The sequence below is a fragment of the Hemiscyllium ocellatum genome, chromosome 37 (assembly GCF_020745735.1).
Source record: "Hemiscyllium ocellatum isolate sHemOce1 chromosome 37, sHemOce1.pat.X.cur, whole genome shotgun sequence".
NCBI classification, from domain to species: domain Eukaryota; kingdom Metazoa; phylum Chordata; class Chondrichthyes; order Orectolobiformes; family Hemiscylliidae; genus Hemiscyllium; species Hemiscyllium ocellatum.
The window spans coordinates 46305145-46331522 of record NC_083437.1 but is presented as its reverse complement, the minus strand read 5'-3'; the positions used below and the strand labels follow the sequence as shown (position 1 = coordinate 46331522).

General features: G+C 45.0%; 1 protein-coding gene across 1 annotated transcript in view; it reads left to right on the top strand.

The window, feature by feature from the left end:
• vwa5b1 (von Willebrand factor A domain containing 5B1) overlaps window positions 1-26378 on the top strand; it is a 226085-nt gene that overhangs the window by 57902 nt on the left and 141805 nt on the right. Inside the window, exons 7-9 of the mRNA XM_060852285.1 lie at window positions 2797-2973; window positions 12078-12188; window positions 22865-23067. Of these exons, the coding sequence (XP_060708268.1) occupies window positions 2797-2973; window positions 12078-12188; window positions 22865-23067 (491 nt within the window). The remainder of the gene's footprint in view (window positions 1-2796; window positions 2974-12077; window positions 12189-22864; window positions 23068-26378) is intronic.

The window sequence follows — 26378 nt, the reverse complement described above, 5'->3', positions numbered from 1 at the left end:
TGTCAGGATGCCAGGTAGAAACAGGGATTCTGGAGTGCTTGTCCACAGATCCCTAAAGGTGGGAGGGCAGGTTAATATACAGTTAAAAAGATATATGAGACATATCTTTATCAGTCGTGGCATAGATAATAAGAACAGGGGAGATTATGTTAGAGCTAGACAGAACTTTGGTTTGAGCCAGAACTGGAGAACTGTGTTCAGTACTGGTACAGTGCAATCTGATCACCACACCTTAAGGTGTGATTACACTGGAGGGAATGCAAAGGAGATTTATCAGAATGCTGCCTGCGATGGAGCACTTCAACTATGAAGATTAACTGGATAAACTTATTGTTTTCTTTTGGTAGTGAAGGCTGAGGGATCCTTGGGTGAATAAAATTGAGGGGCATGTATAAGGTGGATAGATAAAACTGTTCCCCATAGATAAAACTGTTCCCCTTAGTTGATATACATAAATGATCTGGAAGAGGGCATTGGTGGTCTGATCAGTAAGTTTGCTGATAACACGAAGATTGGTGGAGTAGCAGAAAGCATAGGTGACTGTCAAAGAATACAGGAGGATATAGATAGACTGGAGAGTTGGGTGGAGAAGGGGCAGACAGAGTTCAATCCAGATAAATGTGTGGTGATGCATTTTCGGAGTCTAATTCTCGAGTAAACTATGCTGTGAACGGAAGAGCCTTGGGAAAAGTTGATGAGCAGAGAGATCTAGGAGTTCAGGCCCATTGTACCCTGAAAGTTGCTGCACAGGTGGATAGAGTGGTCAAGAAGGCATATGGTATGCTTGCCTTCATTGTACGGGGTATTGAGTATAAGAGCTGGCAGGTCATGTTAAAATTGTACAAGACATTTGTTCAGCCGCATTTAGAATACTGTGTACAGTTCTGGTCGCCACATTACCAAAAGGATGTGGACGCTTTGGAGAGGGTGCAGAGAAGGTTTACGAGGATGTTGCCTGGTATGGAAGGTGATAGCTATGAAGAGAGGTTGAGTAGGTTAGGTTTAAAAAGAAGATTGAGGGGGGACCTGATTGAGTCTATAAAATCATGAAGGGTATAGACAGGGTGTATAGAGACAAGCTTTTTCCCAGGGTGAAGGATTCAATAACAAGAGGTCACGCTTTCAAGGTGAGAGGTGGAAAGTTTAAGGGGGATACACATGGCAAGTACTTCACACAGAGGGTGGTAGGTGCCTGAAACGCTTGCCAGCAGAGGTAGTAGAGGCAGACACAGTAGATTCATCTGGACAGATGCATGAGTTGGTAGGGAGCAGAGGGATACAGATCCTCAGGAATTGGGCGATAGGTTTAGATGGTGAATTTAGATCAGCAAGGCTTGGAGGGCCAAAGGGCCTGTTCCTGGGCTGTAAATTTTCTTTGTTTAAAAGGTCAGTCCATAATGTTAAGGTGAAAGGCAAAAGGTTTAGAGGGAAACATTTTTCACCCAGTTGGTGGTGGGAATCTGGAATGCACTACCTGGGAGCCTAGTTGAGGCAAAACTCCTCAAATCATTTAAAAATATTTGAATGTGTACTTAATGTTAACACATTCAAGCTTATGGACCTATTGCTGGAAACTGGCACAAGCATAGTTTTAGATTAGTTCTTTTATCAATGCAGACTTGATGGACTGAGGGCATCTTCTGTAATGTACAAATCTGTGATTGTAAGAAGTTAACTACAAAGACGTGAGCAGTATGTAAGGCAGTTCTGAGGCAGAAATACTTTCAAGTGAGTTCTGAATCTAGATATTCAAAAGTGAACAATTAGAATCCCTTGCAAAGGAAACAGACTTTGAATTGGATTTGATGGTCCACACTGTCACTAACGTCTGGGTGGGATTTGTCTTGACTGCATCGGCCTTTTAAAGTGCTGTCTATGGGATGTATCCCAAAGTTTGTTTATTAACTCTATATTCATCATGTTAATGCTGTTCAATACCTGAATTGCATGGCTATTGTAAATTGTTTTATTTTCTAACTTTCTATAGTAGAAGTTTAGTTTTGGTTCAAAACTGTGGAGTTTCTTTTCTGCAGTAACTTTTATTTGATTGTTAAAACAATAGTGACAGCATTCTGCGGTTACGTTCCAGTAAAAGACCAAGTTAAATAAAACAAACAAGAAACAGATCCATCAAGCCAGATTTCATTCTGGGATCTGACTTGCCCAGGGTAACATTAACTAGGATGAGAACACAGTCATTCCACTGCTCACCCATCATAAACATATCTGATCAGCATGGACAAGTTGGGCCGAAGGGTCTGTTTCCATGCTGTACACCTCTATGACTCTATATGCACAAATGGATTAGGGGCAGGAGTGGGCCAGACCATGTATTTCAAGAAGTTTTGTGGCAGCAGGCTGTTTGGCTGTTGAAAACGTCATGGTTTATTCTATCCTTTGTTATTCCAATTTTCACAGGCTTTCTGTAAAATTTAGATTTTATACAGATTAATAATTCACTTCACAGTCTAAGACTAAGGGGTAAGTCTTTCAGGATCTGAGATGAGGAAGGACCTCTTCACTCAGAGCTGTAATTCTGTGGAATTCTCTCCCACAGGAAGCTCTTGGGGCCAGTCCGTTAGATACATTCAAGAGGGAGCGGGACGTGACCCTTGCTGATAGAGGGATCAAGGGGAGAGGCCAGGAATGGGATACTGAGATTACATGGTCATCCTTAATCATGATGAATGATGGGTCATGCTCGAAGGGCCAAATGATTTAATCCTGCAGCTATTTTCTATGTTTCTGCTTCTGTTTAATTTATGGTCAATTAAATATATGCTTTATTCCTGACAGTCTGAGATCATTAGAAAACGCCTCAACAAAGATATTGGGCACAATCCTGTCATCATGTTGAATTTCTGTCCTGATTTGAAGACTGTTTCCCCAGATTTAAGGATGGCACAGGGCGAGTTCATTTTTCTAATAGACTGTAGTGGAAGCATGAGTGGAGTGAATATCAGCTGTGCCAAGGTAAGGACAAACAGTTATGCTTTTACTGTTCACTGTTTTATTGAAGGGCATAGTCACAAATAATGTGTTCTTCCTCAGCTTGGGGTGGCATGGTAGCTCAGTGGTTAGCACTGCTGCCTTACAGCACCAGGGACCTGGGTTCGATTCCATCCTTGGGCGACTGTCTGTCTGTGTGGAGATTGCTCATTCTCCCCGTGTCTTTGTGGGTTTCCTCTGGATGCTCATGTTTCCTCCCACAATCACAAAGATTTGCAGGTTAGGTGAACTGGCCATGCTAAATTACTAGGAGAAAGTGAGGACTGCAGATGCTGGAGGTCAGAGCTGAAAATGTGTTGCTGGAAAAGCACAGCAGGTCAGACAGCATCCAAGGAGCAGGAGAATTGACGTTTCGGCGTGAGCCCTTCTTCAGGAAACTGATTCCTGCAGAAGGGCTCATGCCCGAAACATTGATTCTCCTGCTCCTTGGATGCTGCCTGACCTGCTGCACTTTTCCAGCAACACATTTTCAGCTCATGCTAAACTACCCCATCATGTTCAGGGATGTTTAAGTTAGGTGTATTAGTCTGGGGTAAATGTAGGGAATGGGTCTGGGTGGGTTACTCTTTAGAAGGTTGGTATGGACTTGTTGGGCTGAAGGACCTGTTTCCATGTAGGGATTCTATGTCTATGTTGAGCTATTTCCAAGAATCTTTCAACATATTGCACCATCCAGTGAAGAACAAACATCTATGTCTGACATTCACCCAGACAGTGAGATCCCCAATTCAAATGTGCCATATATTTGTGATTGCTGAGTAGAGATCAATTAAATCCCTATATGAATTGGAGAAAGCCTACATTCCTAATGGTGTGATTGTTTCAATAATTCACTTTTGATTTTAGATTCTGGGTGCTGCAGATTGTACTATCAACAGACAGTAGCTGCTTTAGCAATATGTTGAAGCCCAAAGATACATGAACCAAAATTCAGCTGAGGGTCTCAGATCAAGAGAACAGGCTAATTAAATAAATCAGTCCAATGACTGAACTCCTGCACATATTCATTTATTAAACTGTCTTGTAGGTAATTTTGATTAGTTAATCATTCCAGAAATTGGTGCATCCTGCACTTTAACATTGACAAGAATAAAAACAGAGTGTAACTTCTGGTGAAAGGTCACAGATCTGTAATGTTGGCTGGAATCTAATGGGGGTTTATGGAGTCTTGGCCACTATCTTGACATTCAGGAATGGCCTTGCATTCCTCTTTCCGGAGGGCCAAATGCATGACGGAATCACAGAATAATTACAATTTGGCTCAAAGTGTCTACACCAGATCGATTACTGGTCTGGATCTTTGTCTCGTGCCAATCTTAGAATCAACAGTACAGAAAGGGCCTTCAGCCCATCAAGTCTGTGCACCACCATAAAAATCAGCCAATTCCCTGCATTTTCCCCAAATCCATACTCATCATTAATATTTGCAGAAACCTCCATGTCCTCTGGAGTGCCTCAGTTATATTTCCAGGCAGTGCATTCTAGACTCTAACTGCTCACTGTGAGAAAAAGCTTCTTCTCATCTCAACTTTGCTTCACTTGCACATTACCTTGAATCTGAGCTGTCTCATTCTATTTTCTTTTACAAGTTGAAACAAATTCATCCTATCTACTCTGTCCAGTCCTCCATGGTTTTGAAAATTTTGATCAGATCTCCTCTCAGACTTTTCTGCAGGGACAACCTGTCCAGCCTATCCTTATAACTCAAATTTCTCATTCCTGGATCAATTCTGGTAAATCGCTTCTGCACTCCCTCCAATGAATTCACATCTTTCCTATAATGTGGAGCCTAGAACTTTACACAATGCTCAAACTGAGGTCTAAAATAGAAACATAGAAAATAGGAGCAGGAGTAGGCCCTTTGACCTGTTCCACCATTCAACATGTCTGATCATCCAACTCAGTTCCCTGTTTTCATTATTTCCCTTTACCCTTTGATTCCTTTATCTCTAAGAACCATATCTAACCATTTCTTGAAAGTGTTTAATATTTTGGCCTCAACCACTTTCTGTGACAGAGAATTTCATAGGGTCACCACACTCTGGGAGAAATTTCTCATCATCTCAGTCTGACATGGCCTTCCCCAAATCCTAAGACTCTGACCCCTGGTCCGGGACTCCCCAGTCATCAGGAACATCCTTCTTGCATTTACCCTGTTTAGTCTTGTTCGAATCTCACAGGTTTCCATGAGATCCTCCCTTATTTTTCTAAACTCCAGTGACTCTACTCCTTATTATCCAATCTCCCTTCATACATCAGTTCTACAGTCTAAGAAATCAGAATGGTAAATGTTTGATGCACTCCCACCAAAACCAGAACATCTTCCTCGCATAAGGAGACTAAAACTGCGTCCAATATTCTACTCCAGGCATGGTCTCACCAAGGCTCTGTCTAATTCCTTGTTACTGTACTCAAATACTGTCACCATGACGGTTAACATACTATCTGCTTTCTTCATTGCCTGCTGCACCTATTTATCTTCAGTGACTGGTGCACAAAGATACTCAGTTCTTGTTGCACCTTCCCCCTTCCCGCAGACAAGGGAGGCGCGGTGGTAGTTTGGCGCACTGACCTGTACACCGCTGAAGCCAAACGCCAGCTCGCGGACGCCTCCTCTTATCGCCCCCTTGACCACGACCCCACCTCCCACCACCAAACCATCATCTCCCAGACCATCCAGGACCTCATCACCTCAGGGGATCTCCCATCCACCGCCTCCAACCTCATAGTCCCACAACCCCGCACCGCCCGTTTCTACCTCCTGCCCAAAATCCACAAACCTGCCTGCCCCGGCCGACCCATTGTCTCAGCCTGCTCCTGCCCCACCGAACTCATCTCCCAATACCTCGACACGGTCCTGTCCCCTTTAGTCCAAGAACTCCCCACCTACGTTCGGGACACCACCCACGCCCTCCACCTCCTCCAGGATTTTCGCTTCCCCGGTCCCCAACGCCTTATTTTCACTATGGACATCCAGTCCCTGTACACCTCCATCCCCCATCACGAAGGACTCAAAGCCCTCCGCTTCTTCCTTTCCCGCCGCACTAACCAGTACCCTTCCACTGACACCCTCCTTCGACTGACTGAACTGGTCCTCACCCTGAATAACTTCTCTTTTCAATCCTCCCACTTCCTCCAAACTAAAGGAGTTGCCATGGGCACCCGCATGGGCCCCAGCTATGCCTGCCTCTTCGTAGGATATGTGGAACAGTCCATCTTCCGCAACTACACTGGCACCACCCCCCACCTTTTCCTCCGCTACATCGATGACTGTATCGGCGCTGCCTCGTGCTCCCACGAGGAGGTTGAACAGTTCATCAACTTTACTAACACCTTCCATCCCGACCTGAAATTCACCTGGACTGTCTCAGACTCCTCCCTCCCCTTCCTAGACCTTTCCATTTCTATCTCGGGCGACCGACTCAACACAGACATCTATTATAAACCGACTGACTCCCACAGCTACCTGGACTACACCTCCTCCCACCCTGCCCCCTGTAAAAACGCCATCCCATATTCCCAATTCCTTCGTCTCCGCCGCATCTGCTCCCAGGAGGACCAATTCCAACACCGCACAACCCAGATGGCCTCCTTCTTCAAGGACCGCAGATTCCCCCCAGACGTGATCGACGATGCCCTCCACCGCATCTCCTCCACTTCCCGCTCCTCCGCCCTTGAGCCCCGCTCCTCCAACCGCCACCAAGACAGAACCCCACTGGTTCTCACCTACCACCCCACCAACCTGCGCATACAACGTATTATCCGCCGCCATTTCCGCCACCTCCAAACGGACCCCACCACCCAGGATATATTTCCCTCCCCTCCCCTATCAGCGTTCCGCAAGGACCACTCCCTTCGTGACTCCCTTGTCAGATCCACACCCCCCACCAACCCAACCTCCACCCCCGGCACCTTCCCCTGCAACCGCAGGAAATGTAAAACTTGCGCCCACACCTCCACACTCACTTCCCTCCAAGGCCCCAAGGGATCCTTCCATATCCGCCACAAGTTCACCTGTACCTCCACACACATCATCTATTGCATCCGCTGCACCCGATGTGGCCTCCTCTATATTGGTGAGACAGGCCGCTTACTTGCGGAACGCTTCAGAGAACACCTCTGGGCCGCCCGAACCAACCAACCCAATCACCCCGTGGCTCAACACTTTAACTCCCCCTCCCACTCCACCGAGGACATGCAGGTCCTTGGACTCCTCCACCGGCAGAACACAACTACACGACGGCTGGAGGAGGAGCGCCTCATCTTCCGCCTGGGAACCCTCCAACCACAAGGTATGAATTCAGATTTCTCCAGCTTCCTCATTTCCCCTCCCCCCACCTTGTCTCAGTCGGTTCCCTCAACTCAGCACCGCCCTCCTAACCTGCAATCCTCTTCCTGACCTCTCCGCCCCCACCCCACTCCGGCCTATCACCCTCACCTTGACCTCCTTCCACCTATCCCACCTCCATCGCCCCTCCCCCTAGTCCCTCCTCCCTACCTTTTATCTCAGCCGGCTTGGCTCTCTCTCTCTTATTCCTGATGAAGGGCTTATGCTCGAAACGTCGAATTCTCTATTCCTGAGATGCTGCCTAACCTGCTGTGCTTTGACCAGCAACACATTTGCAGCTATTCCCATTCAGACAATAATTTGTCTGTTTTTACTCCAAAGGGGATAACCTCACATTTATTCACATATACAAATTCACCCATGCATTTACCCACTCACTCATCCTGTCCAAATCAAACTGAAGCATTCTCTCCATCCCCCTACCAAAAGAGAAAATACTGGAAAATCTCAGCAAGTCTGGCAGCATCTGTAAGGAGAAAAAAGAGCTGATGTTTCGTCTAACTGACCCTTTGTCTACATCCTCCTCACAGTTCGCCCTCCCACCCAGCTTTGTGTCATCTGCAAAGTTAGAGATATTACATTTAGTTCCCTCAACTAAACCATTAATATCTATTGAGAATACGTAGGGTTCATGCACTGATCCCTGCAGTATGCTAACAAGTGCTTTGTACAAGTTCAACATCACATCCTTACACTCTGCTCCTATTAGTAAAGCCAAGAGTACGATGTGCTTCATTTCGTATGCATTATGTGCCATTCAGGCTGCAGTGATAGGCCTCCCCCTGAGATTAAAGACTGCTGGAGTGGATGTCCTTTCTACTTGCAAATCAGAGGGTGGTAGCTTTATTGAACAACAATGCAACCAGGAAAGTAATGGCTGTTGCTGATGTGACACTCACCAGCAACACAAGATTGTCACTGAATTATAGGTCACATGTAAATGATGATAGCGGAAAGAAGTTGCAGATCAACACCATTTTTCCACCAGGATCTCCGATTAGGCAATACACACTGGGCTGGCTAGTCATGTCTTGATCCGTTGAAACAATTAAAACAAATGAAATCACTTCTCTTCCCATGGTCCTTCCTGTGCCAGTGCAATATCTGTTTCATTTACACTTTTACCTCTGCTTTCACACCATCCAGACTCCAAAACCTCTTTGCAGGTCAAAGAGCGATTGACTTGTGTTTTTTCTTTAAATTTAGCGTTTTGCATTTATTGTTTACCATGCAAGCTCTTCTATACTGGGGAGACCAAACACAGATTAGATAATCACTTTGTAGAGTATTTCCCCTAAATCTGTGAGAATAACCCTGAGCTCATGATTCCAAGGCAATTAGTGAGATTGAAACTAAAACATGTTTCTTTTCATGGCAGAAATTGTTTATGGACTTGTTACGTCTTACCCCTTACATCCCACATTCAGAATCACAATTGCTTCATTATGTTTTGTAAACTCCCACACTACTGCCAAACTGTGGTAGTGCTTATTTCTCCCCAGCATCCATGTCAGGTGTGTGTAGGTGTAGGACACATTGAGTGCAGAAAACTTTATTCATATTCCATCACCAGGAAGAAAAATCCCCCGAGTGGCCAGTGACAAGCTGTGCTCCTCTCTTTTGAGGCAATGCCTACGTGATTGAAAATTGCTTCCTTTTTATGTTTTCAAATGATTAATAGCTATCAAATATTTTCTTAATCTGAATCAAGACATTAACAAGCCTTATTAGCAAACATTATCACCCTGTGATAATTATTCTGCTGTGCTTCTCCAGCACCACACTTTTTGACTCTGATCTCCAGCATCTGCAGTCCTCACTTTCTCCTAAATATTATCACCCTGTAAACTGCCATTTTGATTCTTTGCCCTGATCCCCCTCTGGTCTTTCTCTTTCATGTTGAAAAGTCACAACTAATGGAATGCCACAATGTATAGTCTTAGAAACTTATTTATTATGTAAGTTAATGGCTAGGAGGAGGGGGACCAGGGCGTAATATATCTAAATTTGCTAATCGTAGAATCCGTACGATGTGGAAGGAGACCATTCAGCCCATCGAATCACAACAGTCCTCCAAAGAGTATACCATCCAGACCCCCAGTTTCCCCCAACCCCATCCCTGTAACTTTGCATTTTCCATTTCTAACCCACCTAACCTGCACATCTAACCTGCATTGTGGGCGGCACGGTGGCACAGTGGTTAGCACTGCTGCCTCACAGCGCCTGTAGATCCGGGTTCAATTCCCGACTCAGGCGACTGACTGTGTGGAGTTTGCACGTTCTCCCCGTGTCTGCGTGGGTTTCCTCCGGGTGCTCCGGTTTCCTCCCACAGTCCAAAGATGTGCGGGTCAGGTGAATTGGCCAAGCTAAATTGCCCGTAGTGTTAGGTAAGGGGTAAATGTAGGGGTATGGGTGGGTTGCGCTTCGGCGGGTCGGTGTGGACTTGTTGGGTCGAAGGGCCTGTTTCCACACTGTAAGTCTAATCTAAGTCTAATCTAATCTCTAGACACTATGGGCAATTTAGCACTGCCCATTCATCTACCCTGCACATCTTTGGGCTATGGGAGGAAACTGGAGCACCCGGAGGAAATCCATACAGATACAGGGAGAATGTGCAAATTCCACACACTCATCCGACACTCATCGAATCAAATCGTGGCCGTTGGCGCTGTGAGGCAGCAGTGCTAACCACTGCACCACCATGCTGCCCCATGATACCAATATAGGTGGGAGGCATGTTGTGATGAGATTAATATTGAATATGGAAAGAGATATGAATAGATGAGTGAGTGGGCAAAATTTTGGCAGATGAAGATTAATGTAAGAAAATGTGAGTTCATGCACTTGGAATCGAAAGACAGACTATTATTTAAACAGAGAGAGATTCCAAAAAAGTGCAGTATACAGGGATCTGGATGTTCTTATGAATACAACACACAAAGTTTGCATGCAGGAACAAGAAGTAATTAAAAAGGCAAATGGAATTTTGGCCTTCGTTGCTAAGAAATTGGAGTTTAAAAACAAGAAAGTATTGTTATAACTGTACGTGGTGGTGGTGAGGCCATTCCTTGAGTGCTATGTATAGTTTTGGTCCTTGTATATAAAAAAATGTATTAACATTGGAGGCTGTTCAAAACACTTACTAGGCTGATTCCTGGAATGAGTGGGTTGACTTATCAGGAACAACCAAACAGGTTAGGCCTTTCATCCTATTACTAGCCACTGATCGTCTCCATTAACAGCTATTCAACCTCCTAGCCAGATTGGTATCTACTCCTTTGTCTGTCCAACTGCTGTTCTGTCTCTTTGGTCTCTATTCCTACCTATCGTTTGCTCCTTACCTCTTCACTGGATCTGAAATGCTAACTCCAATTTCTAACCACAGATGCTGCCAGACCTGCTGACGTTTTCCAGCAACGTTTGTTTGTTAGGCCTTTAATTATTAGTGTTTAGGAGAACAAGAGGTGATCTGATTGAACCAACTCCTTAAATACTGAAACAGTCTGTGTTCAAATGCGGGGCAATATCGAGCTTGGGCTGACAGGAGGCAAATCACATTCATGCCACACAACTGCCTGGCAATGACCATTTCTAATAGAAGACAATATATCCACTGCACGTTGACATTGAAGGATGTGATCATCACTAAACCCCCTATCAAAATCCTGGGGGTTACCATTGACCAGACACTCAGCTGGACTTGCCACATAAACACTGTGGCTACAAGAGCAAGTCACGGGGTGGGAATACTGTGATGAATAACTCATCTCCTGACTCCCTAAAGCCTGTCCACCTTCTACAAGATGCCGATCAGGAGTGTGATGGAATACTCCTCACTTGTTTGGATGGTTACAGCTCCAACAACACTCAAGAAACTGACTCTGTCCAGGACAAATCAGCCCACTTGATTAGCACCACAAGCACAAACATCCACACCATCCAATAACAACGCTTTGAAGCAGTAGTGAATGCTAGTTACAAGATGCACTGCAGAAATTCATCAAAGATTCTCAGACAGCACCTTCCAGACCCATGACCACTTCTACCTAGAAGGACAAGGGCAGCAGGTACATTTGAACATCACCACCTGCATGTTTCCCTCCAAGCCGTTCATTCTGACTTGGAAATATATCACCATTCCTTCACTGTTGCTGAGTAAGAATCCTGGAATTCCCTCCCTCAGGGCATTGTGGATCTATCCACAGCACATGGACTGCATTAGTTTAAGAAGGCAGCTCACCACCATCCTCTCAAGGGCAACTAGAGACAGGCAATAAAAGCTGGTCTATCCAGCGACACTACATCCCATGTCCCATAGGTGAATAAAAAAAATATAAAAACATACAAATCTACTTCACTAAGATGTGTGTAGGGAGTTTACCTAACTGTGCAGTTAGCTTCTAAATGTTTATTGAGTGGTTATGTGAAGAAAGCTCAAACCAAAGTACCCAATGCCAGAACTGTCATTTATTCAATTTCTTTTTGTTTCTGTGAGCTTCTCTCCAGGTGACGATTTTATGCAAATTAATCCCGGTGACAGCAGTATAGAATGTATGTTTCAGCAGTCAGTAGGTGCTTTAACTGACTTCTATTGCCAGGAAACTCACTTCACATACACTCATCGATAGTTGCCTCAGGTTATTCTGTTTGAAGTATCCATGGGTAATATTTTATGTCTACTTCAAGGCACTAACTCTTTGCCTTTTTTGATGTTGTAAAGGATGCGATGCTGGTAGTCTTGAAGAGTCTCATGTCCTCATGTCTCTTTAATATAATTGGATTTGGTTCCACTTTTCGGACCTTGTTCCCAGCTAGCAGGTCTTACAATGAAGTAAGTCATTATTTTCTACTGCTCTTTATCATTATTTCCCAAAATATGTAATGCATAAAATGGAATTTGCCTGCCAGCTGTTTAGCACTGGTTTAAATTAATATTGAATGTTCCTTAACATTTTGAGTAGCTAGAATAGTTACCGCCCGTTTCTACCTCCTGCCCAAAATCCACAAACGTGCCTGCCCCGGCCGACCTATTGTCTCAGCCTGCTCCTGCCCCACCGAACTCATCTCCCAATACCTCGACACGGTTCTGTCCCCTTTAGCCCAAGAACTCCCCACCTATGTTCGGGACACCACCCACGCCCTCCACCTCCTCCAGGATTTTCGCTTCCCCGGTCCCCAACGCCTTATTTTCACTATGGACATCCAGTCCCTGTACACCTCCATCCCCCATCACGAAGGACTCAAAGCCCTCCGCTTCTTCCTTTCCTGCCGCACCAACCAGTACCCTTCCACTGACACCCTCCTTCGACTGACTGAACTGGTCCTCACCCTGAATAACTTCTCTTTTCAATCCTCCCACTTCCTCCAAACTAAAGGAGTTGCCATGGACACCCGCATGGGCCCCAGCTATGCCTGTCTCTTTGTAGGATATGTGGAACAGTCCATCTTCCGCAACTACACTGGCACCACACCCCACCTTTTCCTCCGCTACATCGATGACTGTATCGGCGCTGCCTCGTGCTCCCACGAGGAGGTTGAACAGTTCATCAACTTTACTAACACCTTCCATCCCGACCTCAAATTCACCTGGACTGTCTCAGACTCCTCCCTCCCCTTCCTAGACCTTTCCATTTCTATCTCGGGCGACCGACTCAACACAGACATCTACTATAAACCGACTGACTCCCACAGCTACCTGGACTACTCCTCCTCCCACCCTGCCCCCTGTAAAAACTCCATCCCATATTCCCAATTCCTTCGTCTCCGCCGCATCTGCTCCCAGGAGGACCAGTTCCAACACCGCACAGCCCAGATGGCCTCCTTCTTCAAGGACCGCAGATTCCCCCCAGACTTGATCGACGATGCCCTCTACCGCATCTCCTCCACTTCCCGCTCCTCCGCCCTTGAGCCCCGCTCCTCCAACCGCCACCAAGACAGAACCCCACTGGTTCTCACCTACCACCCACCTACCAACCTCCGTATACAACGTATCATCCGCCGTCATTTCCGCCACCTCCAAATGGACCCCACCACCCCTCCCTCCCCTATCAGCGTTACCAAAGACCACTCCCTTCGTGACTCCCTCATCAGGTCCACACCCCCCACCAACCCAACCTCCACTCCCGGCACCTTCCCCTGCAACCGCAGGAAATGTAAATCTTGCACCCACACCTCCTTCCTCACTTCCCTCCAAGGCCCCAAGGGATCCTTCCATATCCGCCACAAGTTCACCTGTACCTCCACACACATCATCTATTGCATCCGCTGCACCCGATGTGGCCTCCTCTATATTGGGGAGACGGGCCGCTTACTTGCGGAACGCTTCAGAGAACACCTCTGGGACGTCCGGACCAACCAACCCAACCACCCCGTGGCTCAATGCTTTAACTCTCCCTCCCACTCCACCGAGGACATGCAGGTCCTTGGACTCCTCCACCGGCAGAACATAACAACACGACGGCTGGAGGAGGAGTGCCTCATCTTCCGCCTGGGAACCCTCCAACCACAAGGAATGAACTCAGATTTCTCCAGTTTCCTCATTTCCCCTCCCCCCACCTTGTCTCAGTCGGTTCCCTCAACTCAGCACCGCCCTCCTAACCTGCAATCTTCTTCCTGACCTCTCTGTCCCCACCCCACTCCAGCCTATCACCCTCACCTTGACCTCCTTCCACCTATCACATCTCCATCGCCCCTCCCCCAAGTCCCTCCTCCCTACCTTTTATCTTAGCCTGCTTGGCACACTCTCCTCATTCCTGATGAAGGGCTTATGCCCGAAACATCGAATTTCCTGTTCCTTGGATGCTGCCTAACTTGCTGTGCTTTAACCAGCAACACATTTTCACCTGAAAATGATTGCAATGATAGAGATTGGGAAAACCCTGGTCATTTAATAGATCCATCTTTCTATCCAACATGACTTTTTCTGTGGTGCAAACATTTCCTTTTGTTTAAATTAACCTATTTTTCTGACCAACCCTGTTCAGTGTTATTACACACCTCTGCAACAGGTGAGACTTGAATTTCAGCCTCCCGGTCCAGGGGAAGGGGCTCCATTGCTGTACCACAAGAGGACCCTGACACTGAAAAAATCAATTTCTTTTTATTTTATCCATGGCCAGAGTTCTTTTGATTTTTTTTTTTCCTTTTGCTCCCATTATGCTGTAACTATGCAAGTTTGTCTCCTTAATTATAAATATCCATTGAAATCACATTCTACCGCACTGAGTCCACTCTAATTCATTCCTCCTTATAATTTGTGAATGCTGTAACCCTTATCTCTTCCTCCTTAAGCTTTTAAAACTTGAGCCATTTGGAGACGACTATTGCACTGTCAGGAATTCATAATGAAGCTTGGCTAGGAGCCCAGACATCCATTACTCCCTTGAAACACCTAAACCCCTTCTTGATTGACAGTTCTGGCTCTCTGATCATTGCTGTCAATTTCACCATGTTTATTTACACGCTGTTAAGACTCTTTTGTGAGGAGTCCTGAGATTGTTTGGAGACATGAGGTAGCATGGATGAATCATGAGGTGTGAGAACGTACTGGGTAAGGGCTAGAGGGCTGTTATGTTTTAATTCTAACTTGGACGAAGTTCCAGTCACTAGGCAGCCTTTACTAACCATAGGCCTGCACCAGGCAGTTCCTGTGACTGTCTCTGTTTCTGAACTTTTCCTCAGGGCAGCCAACATCCGCCCTCCACCCCCCACCCCCCCAAATGATCATCCTGGGTGGAATCTTCTGCTTATGAAGGTGGTTACACACACAGTTAGAAAAGATGATGAATTGAGCACCGAAAGCCCTCAGCCTGTCGTATTGGGATTAGCAAGTTGCAGGCAGGCATGTCACTATGTGGCATTCACAAATAGCTGCTGTCCCCCAAGAAGTTTGTCCATTTTCAGGGGGTGGTGTTCCTCAATAAAAGGCAAAGGACTGGCCAACAGACTACTCCTTTGGGGCCATTGTCTGCCCTTGCTTCCAACCCTTTGCCCTCTTGCTCAGTGAATCATGATCTGAGAAATCCTCCATCCCACACAGCGTATCTTTGTCCTTGGTCATCTGTGACCTTTGGACTCTAGGATACTCTCCCAATGGCAGCCATGCCTTCCTTTATGCATGAAAGATTCAAAGAGCTGACAGCCTCTGATTGGTCAGCAATTCGTACTGGGTGGTACCTCTACCCTGCCCAGGGTCTTGATATCAGGGAAGGTTCACCAGCAGTCTCTTGCCTTCCCTGGCATTTCTCTCGAGGTCAATAGACTGAGTCAAGCCTTGACACTGAAAATCCAGGTGGCCAGCTGCTTGTCTGCGTTTCTCCCGAAAGGAAAGATAACATGCCAGATTAATTACTTGGTTTGTAATGTTAAGATTTATGAATTTGTAATTGTATCAAAAGAACATGAGATCATATGAAATAGTAGCAAAATGAAATCATTTTGTCCCTCAGGCCTGTTTTGTTATTTGATTCATTTGTAGCTGAATTTTGACCTCAATGTCGCTGTTCTGCTTGAAATCCACAAATCTATCAATCTCGATTTTGAAATTGCTCAGTGATGAAGCATCCACAATCCTCTAGTGTGGTGAATTCCAAAAACTGATAATCCTGTCGAGTCAAGAAATTTCTCCTAATTTCAGTCCTAAATACCCTAGAACTCTGTGGGAAGAAAGGGAAGTGACTGCTGGACCTCTTGCTGAGATATTTGTGTCATTGATAGTCACAGGTGAGGTGCTGGAAGACTGGAGGTTGGCTAACGTGGTGCCACTGTTCAAGAAGGGTGGTAAGGACAAGCCAGGGAACTATCGTCCAGTGAGCCTGACCTCGGTGGTGGGCAAGTTGTTGGAGGGAATCCTGAGGGACAGGATGTACATGTATTTGGAACTGATTAGAGATAGTTACTATGGCTTTGTGCACGAAAAATCATGTCTCACAAACTTGATTGAGTTTTTTGAAGAAATAACAAATAGGACTGATGAGAGCAGAGTGGTAGACATAATCTATATGAATTTCAGTAAGGTGTTCGACAAGGTTCCCCATGGGAAACTAATTAGTAAAGTTAGATCTCACTGAATACAGGGAGAACTAGCCATTTGGATACAGAACTGACTGAAAGGTAGAAGACAGAGGGTAGTGTTGGAGGGTTGAATTTCAGACTGGAGGCCTGTGGTAAGTGGAGTGCCACAAAGATCAGTACTGGGTCCTCTATTTTTTTTCTTTTATTTAAATGATTTGGATGTGAGCTTAAGAGGTACAGTTAGTAAGTTTGCAGATGACACCAAAATTGGAGGAGTGGACATCGAAGAGGGTTACCTCAGATTACAACAGGATGGGCCAATGGGCTGTGAAGTGGCAGATGGAGTTTAATTCAGATAAATGTGAGGTGCTGCATTTTGGGAAAACAAATCTTAGTAGGACTTGTATACCTTAATGGTACGATCCTAGGGAGTGGTGCTGAACAAAGAGACCATGGAGTGCAGGTTCATAGCTCCTTGAAAGTGGAGTTGAAGGTAGATAGGATAGTGAAGGTGGTGTTTGGTATGCTTTCCTTTATTGGTCAGAGTATTGAGTACAGGAATTGGGAAATCAGTACATTGGTTCAGCCACTGTTGGAATATTGTGTGCAATTCTGGTTACCTTCCTATTGGAAGGATGTTGTGAAACTTGAAATGGTTCAGAAAAGATTTACAAGGATGTTGCCAGTTTTGGAGGACTTAAGCTATAAGGAGAGGTTGAATAGGCTGAGGCTTATTTCCCTGGAATGTCAGAGGCTGAGGGATGACCTTATAGAGGTTTATAAAATTATGAGGGTCGTGGATAGGGCAAATAGACAAGATCTTTTCCCTGTGGTGGGGGAATCCAGAATTAGAGGGCATAGGTTTAGGGTGAGAGGGGACAGATATAAAAGGGACCTAAGGGGCAACTTTTCCATGCAGAGGGTGATGCATGTGTGGAATGGGCTGTCAGAGAAAATGGCGGAGGCTGATACAATTACAACATTTAAAAATCATTTGGATGGGTATACGAATAGGAAGGGTTTAGAGAGATAAGGGCCAGGTGCTGGAAAGTGGGATTAGACTGGGTTGGGATATCTGGTTGGCATGGACGAGTTGGACCAAAGGGTCTGTTTCCGTGCTGTACATCTCTAAGATTCAATGACGCTAAATGATCAATTGTGCCTTGATTGTCAAGGGCCAGAGGTGAATGCAATGCCATCACTAAGAAGAAAGTGCTGGGGAAGCTGGAATCTCTGAAGGAGGATAAATCACCCTGACCAGGTGAACCAAAGGAGGTGACTGAGGAGATTATCGAGGCCTTGGTGGTGATCTTTCAGGAATCACTGAAGCCAGTGGACCGTATAAAGTTTAGTCAGAATATATGATCAGTACTCAATGAGCTGCATGAGCAATTTGTCTTACAGGTAAAAGCAATGACTGCAGATGCTGGAAACCAGATTCTGGATTAGAGTGGTGCTGGAAAAGCACAGCAGTTCAGGTAGCATCCAAGGAGCAGGAAAATTGACATTTCAGGCAAAAGCCCTTCATCAGGAATACAGCTTTTTTCCTGATGAAGGGCTTTTGCCCAAAACGTCAATTTTCCTGCTCCTCAGATGCTGCCTGAACTGTGCTTTCCAGCACCACTCTAATCCAGAACCCAACTTATCCTACAGCTTTGGAGAGAGTAATTAACTGGAAGAAATATCATTGTGTGAACGGGTGAAAGGGCAATCATCTGCTTAAAAACAAAACCAATTAAACCATGCCAGCTGAGCAAGAATCTTTCATGTGGAGATGGAGGTGGCACTTCATTGAGTTTTGGGTAATTATTTGCTGGAGTAAGAGGGATGGATCTTTCATTCTGATGTTGCTTATGAATGGTTCCAATAGTTCTTGTACAGTGGGATGGAGATGAGGCAGGGGAAAAGAGGGGTGAACGAATTATTAGTCACGCAAGCCTTCACCCTGGGGCTGTGTCATGCTGCACAAAATCATTGCAACCAGTACAGTCAATGTAACCAGTACAGTCAGTATAATTGGTATAAAACATAGAACATTACAGCGCAGTACAGGCCCTTTGGTCCTCAATGTTGCGCCAACCTGTGAAATCAATCTAAAGCTCATCTAACCTACACTATTCCATTTTCATCTACATGTTTATCCAATGAATGTTTAAATGCCTTTAACGTTGGTGAGTCTACTACAAACCAATATAAATACCGGAAGAAACATCAAAGCAGCGCTTCACACGAGGCTCCAACAGCACTGATGATGTTCCCTAGCCAGGGAATGAAACATTTGCAGCAAAAACTTCCAGCTCGGCGAGCAGAAACACAACAGTCTACTACTGTTGCAGGCAGGGCATTCCCCTCTCCTACTAATCTCTGAGTAAAGAAACTGTCTCTGACATCTGTCCTATATCTATCACCCCTCAATTTAAAGCTATGTCCCCTCATGCAAGCCATCACCTTCTGAGGAAAAGGACTCTGACTGTCCACCCTATCTAATCCTCTGATCTTCTTGTATGTCTCTAAGTCACCTCTTAACCTTCTCTCTAATGAAAACAGCCTCAAATCCCTCAGCCTTTCCTCATAAGACCTTCCCTCCATGCTAGTAAATCCCCTCTGCACCCTTTCCAAAGCTTCCACATCCTTCCTATAATGCAGTGACTTGAACGAGATAGAATACTCCAAATGTGGCTGCACCAGAATTCTGTACAGCTGTAGCATGACCTTATGGCTCCGAATAAAGCTAGCACACCACATGACTTCTTAACAACTCTATCAACCTGGGTGGAAACTTTCAGGGATCTATGTACATGGACACCGAGATCTCTCTGCTCATTCACACTATCAAGAATCTTACCATTTGCCCTGTACTCTGCTTTCCTGTTACTCCTTCCAAAATAAATCACCTCACACTTTTCTGAATAAAACTCCATTTGCCACCTTTCAGCCCAGTTCTGCAGCTCATCTGTCCCTCTGTAATCTGCAACATCCTTCAGCACTATCCACCACTCCACTGACCTTAGTGTCATTCACAAATTTAATAACCCATCCTTCTACACCCTCATCCAGGTCATTTATAAAAATGACAAACAGCAGTGGCCCCAAAACAAATCGTTGCAGTAAACCATAGTAACTGAACTCCAGGTTGAACATTTCCCATCAACCATCACCCTCTGTCTTCTTTAAGCTAGGCAATGTCTGATCCAAACTATTAAATCACCCTCAATCCCATGCCTCCATATTTCTGCAATAGCCTACCGTGGGGAACCTTGTGAAACACTTTACTGAAATCCATATAAACCACATCAACCACTTTACCCTCATCCACCTGTTTGGTCACCATCTCAAAGAACTCAATAAGGTTTGTGAGGCATGACCTACCCTTCATAAAACCGTGTTGATTATCCTTAATCAAATTATTCCTTTCTAGATTATTATTAATCTTACCTCTTATAATCCTTTCCAACACTTTACCCACAACCAAAGTAAGGCTCACTGGTCTATAATTACCAGGGTTGTCTCTACTCCCCTTGATCAAGGGAACAACATTTGCTATCTCCAGTCTATTGATATTATTCCTGTAGACATTAACGACATAAAGATCAAAGCCAAAGGCTCTGCAATCTCCTCCCTAGTTTCCCAGAGAATCCCAGGGTAACTCCCATCTGGCTCAGGGAACTTCTCTATTTTCAAACTTTCCAGAATTGCTAACACCTCCTTGTTAGTCTCACTCCCATCTCGTCTAAATAGCCTGTACCTTCGTATTCTCCTCAACAACATTTGTATTTTTTTCTGTGCGAATACTGATGAAAAATATTCATTTATTGCCTCTCCTATCTCTTCAGACTGCACGCACAATCTCTCACTACTATCCTTGATTGACCCTAATCTTTCTATTGTTATTTCTTTTATTCCTGTTATACCTAGAGAAGGCTTTAGGGTTTTCCTTGATCCCAACTGCCAAAGACCTCACATGGCTCCTCTTGGCTCTTCTTAGCTCACTCTTTAGGTTCTTCCTGGTGAACTTATAACTCTCAAGCACCCTAACTGAGCCTTCACGTCCCATCTTTACAGAAGCTTCCTTCTTTCTCTTGATAAGAGATTGAACTTCTTTAGTAAACTGCAATCCCCTCACTCGACCACTTCCTCCCTGCCTGACAGGTACATACTTATCAAGTATCTGCAATAGCTCTTCCTTGAACAAGCTCCACATTTCAGTTGTGTCAATCTCCTGCAGTTTCCTTCCCCATCCTATGCATTCTAAGTCTTGCCTAATCACATCATTATTGCCTTTTGCCCAGCTATAACTCCAGCCTTGCAGTTTAAACCTATCCCTTTCCATCACTAAAGTAAACATAACCAAATTGTGGTCACTAGCACCAAAGTGCACACCTACCTCCAAACCTAACACCTGACCTGATTCATTACCCAGTACCATCCAATGTGATCTCACCTCTTGTTGGCCTATCTACATACTGTCTAGATTAGAGTGTTGCTGGAAAAGCACAGCAGGTCGGGCAGCATCCAAGGAGCAGGAAAATCCTGATGAAGGGCTTTTGCCTGAAACGTCGATTTTTCCTTCTCCTCAGATGCTGCCTGACCTGCTGTGTTTTTCCAGCACCAAACTCTTGACTCTGATCGCCAGCATCTGCAGTCCTCACTTTCGCCTATCTACATACTGTATCAGGAAACTCTCCTGCACACATTGGACAAAAACTGACCCATTTAAAGTACTTGAACCATAGCAGTCAATATTTTGAAAGTTAAAGTCCCTCATAACAACTACCCTATTACTTTTGCTCCTCTCCAGAATCTCTGGAACCTTTCAGAGACATCTCAAAAACCCCCATTACTGTGATCTCTCCTTTCCTGTTTCTAACCTCAGCCCATACTATCTCCGTAGATGAGTCCTCAAACATCCTTTCTGCCACCGTAATATTGTCCTTGACAAATAATGCCACGCCCTCCCCCTCTTTTACCACCTTTCCTGTTCTTACTGAAACATCTAAAGCCCAGAACCTGCAACAACCATTCCTGTCCTGTTCTCTCCATGTCTCTGAAATGGCAGGAACATTAAAGTCCCAGGTACCAACCCATGCCGCAAGTTCACCCACCTTATTCCGGATGCTTCTGGCATTTGAAGTCTGTCTACTTCAAACACCTTTCTGCCTGCTGGTATACTCCTGTGACCTTGAAACCTTAGTTATGATCTCACTACTTTCAACCTCCTGTACACTGGAGCTACAGTTTAGGTTCCCATCCCCTTGCTGAATTAATTTAAACCCCTTTGAGGAGTAGTAGCAAACTCCCCCCAGGATATCGGTACCCCTCCGGTTCAGGAGTAGACAATCCTGTTTGTAGAGATTCCACCTACTCCAGAATCAGCCCAAATTATCCAGGCATCTGAAACCTTCCCTCCTGCGCCATCCCTGTAGCCACGTGTTCAACTCCTCACTATCCCGATTCCTCACCTCACTAGCATGTGGCACGAATAACAAGCCAGAGATAACAACTTAGCTTCCATCCCAGCTCCTTGAATTTCTGCCTTAAATCTCCATCCCTTTTCCTAACCTATATCGTTAGTGCCAATGTGGACCGCAATTTGGGGCTGCTCCCCCTCCCCCTCAAGGATCCTAAAAATACGATCCAAGACATCTTGGACCCTGGCAACCAGGAGGCATCATACCAATCACGCGTCTCTCTTGTTCCCACAGCACCTACTTTGTGTCCCCCTAACTGTGGAGTCCCCAATGACTAATGCTCTGCTCCTCTTCCACTCCCCCCCTCCCCCCAAACTCCCCCACCTTCCCTTCTGAGCAGCAGGGCAGATTCTGTGCCAGAGACCTGTACCCCATGGCTTATCCCTGGTAAATTGTACCCCCCAACAGTATCCAAAATGGTATACTGTACTTGTAATTGAGGGAAACGGCCACAAGGGATCTCTTTACTGTCTGCATAGTCAGTATAATCAGCATAGTTAGTATGATCGATATAGTCAGTATAATCAGTACAATCAGTAGAACACCACTTCTGCTAACTGCCTTACAACAAAATTCAAAATCAAAAACCTCCTCCAATTCAAATTCTCAAAGACATCACGGTTGATCTGCTCTGGTCCCCTCCCTGCAATATTCAGAATTACTCTGGTACTCTCTATTCAAGAGGCAGCTGGATATAGCACTCGAGGAGAATGGGGTCAAAGGGGAGAAAGCAGGATTAGGCTGTTGTGTTGGACGTTCAGCCATGATCATGATGAATAGTGGAGCACGCTCAAAGGGCCAAATGGCCACCTCCTGCTCCTATCTTCTATTTTTCTATGTTTACTCTGTCTGTCTGTTGTACTCCAGATGAGTTTCACTGATTCCATGTCTTACTTCACAGCTATGGGAATAATTGATTCAGAAAACACTAACTGATTGAATAGACCTTTGACAGTAAATAAAACATAAACAGAAATGTTAAAATCCATAGCTCCTAATTACAATGGTTTAAAATAAATCTTTGCAGGAGACACTGGCTGTAGGCTGTGACTATATCAGGAAACTCCGGGCTGACATGGGTGGAACAAATTTACTGGCACCTCTGAATTGGATCTTCCGCCAACCGATTCAGAGAGAGCACCCACGGCTGCTGTTTATCCTGACGGATGGCTCTGTCAGTAACACTGGGCGAGTGATAGAGTTAATCCGGAATCATGCACGTACAAGCAGGTAAAAAACATCAATCTTTCTGTTCTGTTGTCTTTCTTTTTAAATGGTGCAGATTTATATAAAAATTATCATTTAGAAACTTCAGTTCCACACAGCTGCTAAGCTAAAGTGGAGGCATTGTATTTATTTGTAAAATAAGTTTTCATTGAAACTCTTTAAATAGAAATAGCTAGAATTTTACAGTACAGCAACAGGCCTTTCAGTCCGACTGGCTCTTGCTGAAATTGAAGTTCCATATATATCTCTTTCCAGCAGACCCTTCCACTATTTACTCATGGATCAATTTGAGCTTCATCTTAGTTTGATTCGACTACTTACAGTGTAGAAACAGGCCCTTTGGCCTAACAAGTCCACACCAACCCACGCAGACATGGGGAAAATGCACAAACTCCACCCAGACAGTCACCTGAGGCAGGAATTGAACCCGGGTCTTTGGCGCTGTGAGGCAGCAGTGCTAACCACTGTGCCACTCACCAGGCAATGTTTTGAAAATCTTGACATGTCAATGATCAGAGAAATCTCAAACTGATGTACCCATCGAATGGAATGAGCAAGGGTTGGGGGGAAAGGGTGGGATGAATTAATTATTTGTCATATTATGACACTGATGAAGAAGACAAACGCTAATGGAACTGCTAGAGAGCAATTGTAGTCTCATAAAGGATCAAACTTGTCTGATCTAGTAACAGTCCCTTCGAAACCTGCTGGATCGAAGCTTTGAAGTAATATCGTCACAAAGCTACAGCCTTTAATGGTCTTGGAGATATTTTTAAAACTATTAAAACTCAGATCCAACGTACGAAGGCAGACTGGAACAATTAGGACTATATTCACTGGAGGTTAGCAGAATGAGGGAGAACCTTTATAGAACCCAACAATTTTAGTGGGACTAAACAGACGAGATGCCAGAAGGATGTTCCCAATGACTGGGGAGACTGGAACCAGAGGTCACAGTCTAAGGATACAAGAAGGCCATTTCAAAGGGAGATGAAAAGTTCCTTTACTCATTGTGGTGAGCTTGTAGAATGTGCTACTACAGAAAGTGGTTGAGATCAAAACAAAATGGAGTTAAGTATAGTTCTTAGAGTGATAGGAATCAAAAAGTATGGAAAGAAAGTAGAAACAGGGACCTGAATTGGCCAATGCCAGGATCACATTGAATATTATACCATGCATGAAAGGCCGAAAGGCCTATCCTTTTATAAAATTCAGTTTGGGACAAGAGTAGAACATAGAACATAGAACTTAGAAATATACAGCGCAGTACAGGCCCTTCGGCCCTCGATGTTGCGCCGACTGAAGCCTACCTAACCTACACTAGCCCAATAACCTCCATATGCTTATCCAATGCCCGCTTAAATGACCATAAAGAGGGAGAGTCCACCACTGCTACTGGCAGGGCATTCCATGAACTCACAACCCGCTGAGTAAAGAATCTACCCCTAACATCTGTCCTACACCAACCTCCCCTTAATTTAAAGCTGTGTCCCCTAGTAACAGCTGACTCCATTAGCAGAAAAAGGTTCTCACTGTCAACCCTATCTAAACCCCTAATCATCTTGTACACCTCTCTCAAATCTCCCCTATACCTTCTTTTCTCCAATGAGAACAGCCCCAAGTGCCTCAGCCTTTCCTCATACGATCTTCCTACCATACCAGGCAACATCCTGGTAAACCTCCTCTGCACTCGTTCCAATGCCTCCACGTCCTTCCTATAGTATGGCGACCAAAACTGCACACAATACTCCAGATGAGGCCGCACCAGAGTCTTATACAACTGCAACATGACCTCAGGACTCCGGAACTCAATTCCTCTACCAATAAAGCCCAGTACACCATATGCCTTCTTCACAGCACTATTTACCTGGGTGGCAACTTTCAGAGATCTGTGTACATGGACACCAAGATCCCTCTGCTCATCCACACTACCAAGTAGCCTACCATTAGCCCAGTAATCCATCTTCTTGTTACTCCTACCAAAGTGAATGACTTCACACTTAGCTACATTGAACTCCATTTGCCACCTTTCTGCCCAGCTCTGCAGCTTATATATATCCTGCTGTAACCTGCCACATCCTTCCTCACTGTCAACAACTCCACCGACTTTTGTATCATCCGCAAACTTGCTCACCCAGCCTTCAAGCCCCTCCTCTAGGTCATTTATAAAAATGACAAACAGCAATGGTCCCAAAACAGATCCTTGTGGAACACCGCTAGTAACTGCACCCCAAGATGAACCTATACCATCAACTACTACCCTCTGTCTCCTTCCAGCCAGCCAATTCCTAATCCAAACCTCTAATGCACCCTCAATGCCATACCTCCGTAATTTTTGCAGTAGCCTATCATGTGGTACCTTATTGAATGCCTTGCTAAAATCCATATACACTACATCTACTGCTTTACCCTCGTCCACTTCCTTGGTCACCTTCTCAAAGAACTCAATAAGGTTTGTGAGGCACAACCTGCCCTTCACAAAACCATGCTGACTATCCTTGATCACATTATTCCTATCCAGATGTTCATAAATCCTATCCCTTACAATTCTCTCTAAGACTTTGCCCACAACAGAAGTGAGACTCACTGGCCTATAGTTACTCGGGCTATCCCTACTCCCCTTCTTGAACAAGGGGACCTCATTCGCTATCCTCCAGTCTTCTGGCAGTATTCCTGTAGACGACGACGACATAAAAATCAAGGCCAATGGCTCCGCTATCTCCTCCCTAGTTTCCCAGAGGATCCTAGGATAAATGCCATCAGGCCCAGGGGACTTATCTATTTTCACCCTTTCCAGTATTTTCCAGACCTCTTCCCCACATACCTCAAAGCCATCCATTCTAATCACTTGTGACTCAAATATTCACATCAGCAACAATGTCCTGTTCCTGAGTGAATACTGACGAAAAGTATTGATTTAGTGTCTCTCCAATCTCCTCCACCTCATGCACAACTTCCCACTACTATCCTTGACTGGACCGATACCTACCCTAGTCATACTTTTATTCCTGACATACCTATAGAAAGCCTTTGGGTTTTCCCTAATCCTACCAACTAAGGACTTTTCATGTCCCCTTCTCGCTGCTCTTAGCTCTCTCTTTAAATCCTTCCTGGCTACCTTATAACTCTCAATCGCCCCAACTGAACCTTCACGCCTCATCTTTACATAGGCCGCCCTCTTCCTTTTCACAAGGGATTCCAATTCCTTATTAAACCAGGCTCCCTCACAAGACCCTTTCCTCCCTGCCTGACTGGTACATACTTATCAAGGACACCCAATAGCTGCTCCTTGAACAAGCTCCACATATCGATTG